General features: G+C 51.8%; 1 protein-coding gene across 1 annotated transcript; it reads right to left on the bottom strand.

Annotated features, from left to right (window-relative positions):
* Positions 1-1,466: 1,466 nt before the first annotated feature.
* Positions 1,467-2,213, bottom strand: LOC136532988 (multiprotein-bridging factor 1c-like). Its single transcript, XM_066525554.1, has one exon. It carries the CDS (start codon positions 2,146-2,148, stop codon positions 1,693-1,695), a length of 456 nt encoding a protein of 151 aa, XP_066381651.1. The 5' UTR covers positions 2,149-2,213; the 3' UTR covers positions 1,467-1,692.
* Between the last annotated feature and the right edge of the window lie 330 nt (positions 2,214-2,543).

The following is a 2,543-nucleotide window of genomic DNA, read 5'->3' as shown; positions in this document are numbered from 1 at the left end:
ATGCAATATCCAGATAACACTTGCAACATACGTCTAAAACAGCTAAAACATTTGAAACATACACTTGCAACATACATTTATAGCTATTGCAACATATGCAACACCATATCTACTTTTGCAACTTCCAAATTCAACGCATGCAACATCCAAATAAAACATATGAAACATACATCTAAAACGCATGAAACACACGGAGCTCGATGCGCCGAAGTGGCATGGAGGTCACTGGTGCGGAGCTCATCGGTGACACAGACCTCGACAAGTGAATGGAGCGCGGCTGCGGCGGAAGACACGGTGAATCTGTGTCATTTTCTAGTCTTACGCCACCACAGCTTTAACCCCTGCGAGCGGGGCCCACGAGGCGCGGGCAGGGGTGCGTGGCACGCAGCGTAGGTGGGCGGTGCGGGCGGCGCGCAGCGTGTGCAGGGTCCGTCCGGACGGACAGACGCCCTATAGGTATCATTATCATATTTAAAAATATTTAGCTAGCATATTATAGTATTTTTCTTTGATATAAAGAAAAAAAATCCGAGAAGCCCTGCCAGCTAGCCGGGCAGTGACTTCGCCACTGACACCAGGTGCTAACTGTGTGTTGTGACGTCCGCTCAAGTAAGGCGCTGATCTTCGTGCTGTTCATTTGAGTTTGTTTGGCTGATAAGCCATGACTAAAAGTACTATCGGATGATTTGATGTGAGAGAAAAATATTGTTCGCTAGCTGAAAAAAATACGACTTATAAACCAAACACGACCAAACGAACATGCTGCTTATGTCTTGTATTCACGTCATCCATCCCTCATGTTGTATTATTGGAGTGGGACGATAAGAATAAACGGCGGTGGTGGCAGATGGGTACACGAGAATCAAAGTTGATGTGGCTCCGCGTCCGTCCGGTACTCTAGAAAAAAATCGAACGCTCGGCTCAGAGCATTTTCATAAAAATAACCGAGCGAAACAACTACCCTCACGTATCAAACCAGAATTATATCCTTTCCATATATACCCAGTTACCCACCAATCTTAGATACTGGCTCACAGGCGACTTCTAATTTTTAATCATTCGATCTTAAGTAACAAACAAAGGGCTGTCGTGATTTCCATGGCTATATAATTTCTCGTATGCGCCACTGTTCGGTAAGCCTGCTGTGGCTGTGCTGCTGCTGCCGCCACAGCAACAGCAAGGCTTAGGATGGTGCAGTAGGAAATTGTATATCTGATACTCTGAACTCTGATCACCTAAGATGTTCTTTGTAGATTACCTTAATACCTTTTACAGAGAAATCGCAGTCCTGCTGTTAACAGTTAACCGGAGGAAGGACGCTGCAGTAGGAAATCAATTCTCAAGAATTTAACTGCTCTGGCGTGATGTCGTCTCTATGGAAATCATCACCTGTTCGCAGTTCGCATGAGAACAGAGGAAGCAGGGAGCTCTAATAAATTTTTGGGAAAAAACAGAGGAAGCAGAGATTCATTCACAAGATCACTCGTAAAAACCGTAATATTGGGAGCAAAGAGACCAGGTAAAACCACGGGACCAAATCGAAGCCACTTGCCCGCTGTCATTTACCAATCAAGAGATCACCCAATCACGATCCTACAAACAGAAACTGCACATCCGATTCACCGCCAATTCAAAGCAGATGTCAAGTTATCGACGGTGTAATCTGCACAAGGCCATCACATTCACATCACATCACTTGCCGCCGGCCGCCTGCAGGGGCGCGCCGACGCCCTTCCCGCGGAGCTTGACCTCGAGGGCGCGCTCCATCTTGGCGAGCACGGCCTGGGCCGGCGCCGCCTTGCCGCTCTCGTACTCCTGCACCACCTGCGCGCGCTCGTTGATGCGCTTCGCCAGCTCCGCCTGGCTCCACCCTTTGGCCACGCGCGCCGTCTGGATCGCCGCGCGCACCTCGGCCGCCACCCGCTCCACCGCCGCCGGCTCCGTCGTCTCGTCCAGCTTACGCGCGGGCGCGGAGTGCTTGTTCGTGCCCGCCGCCGACTTGCGCACCGTCTCCACGGCCGCGCCCGACCGCAGCGCCTGGTTCACCGCCTTCGCCGACTTGAGGTCGGACGCCTTCGGTTTCGTCCGGCGCAGAACCACCGGCTCCCAGTCCTGGGTGATGTTGCCGCTCAGCCTACCCGTCGGCATCGTTGCTTCTGTCTCTACTCCGACCTCCTTGTGCTTATGATCTCGAGCACGGTGTTGATGAGACTGTGGACGGAATGGGGCCGTGGAGGCATATATAGAGGGTGCAATGGCGGTCGAGAAGGTTCCTGGACCGAGCTCGTGTGTCGTGTGTTCTGGAAGGTTCAGGGAGGGGATTCGGTTGCATCCGAACCGTTGATTGGAGCAGGACAGCGAGTCAGGCGGCTGCCGGTTGGTTCAAAAACTTGGCCGCCACGGAAAATGGCAAGTCTTTTCTGGTAAAAGAATTGGCGCCCACGGAATGGACGAGCCCATATATCTTTTTGGGCCGCAGCCCAGGGTAGTTGAAAGAAAGACCGCCACTTCCGACGCAGAAAGACAACCACTTGGCCACGCCG

The sequence above is a fragment of the Miscanthus floridulus genome, unplaced genomic scaffold (assembly GCF_019320115.1).
Source record: "Miscanthus floridulus cultivar M001 unplaced genomic scaffold, ASM1932011v1 fs_758_1_2, whole genome shotgun sequence".
Classification (NCBI taxonomy): domain Eukaryota; kingdom Viridiplantae; phylum Streptophyta; class Magnoliopsida; order Poales; family Poaceae; genus Miscanthus; species Miscanthus floridulus.
This window is presented reverse-complemented; position numbering and strand designations above follow the sequence as displayed.

What these genes read in the sequence shown, in the direction of transcription:
- LOC136532988 (XM_066525554.1), bottom strand. Translation starts at nt 2,148, where the DNA reads ATGCCGACGGGTAGGCTGAGCGGCAACATCACCCAGGACTGGGAGCCG.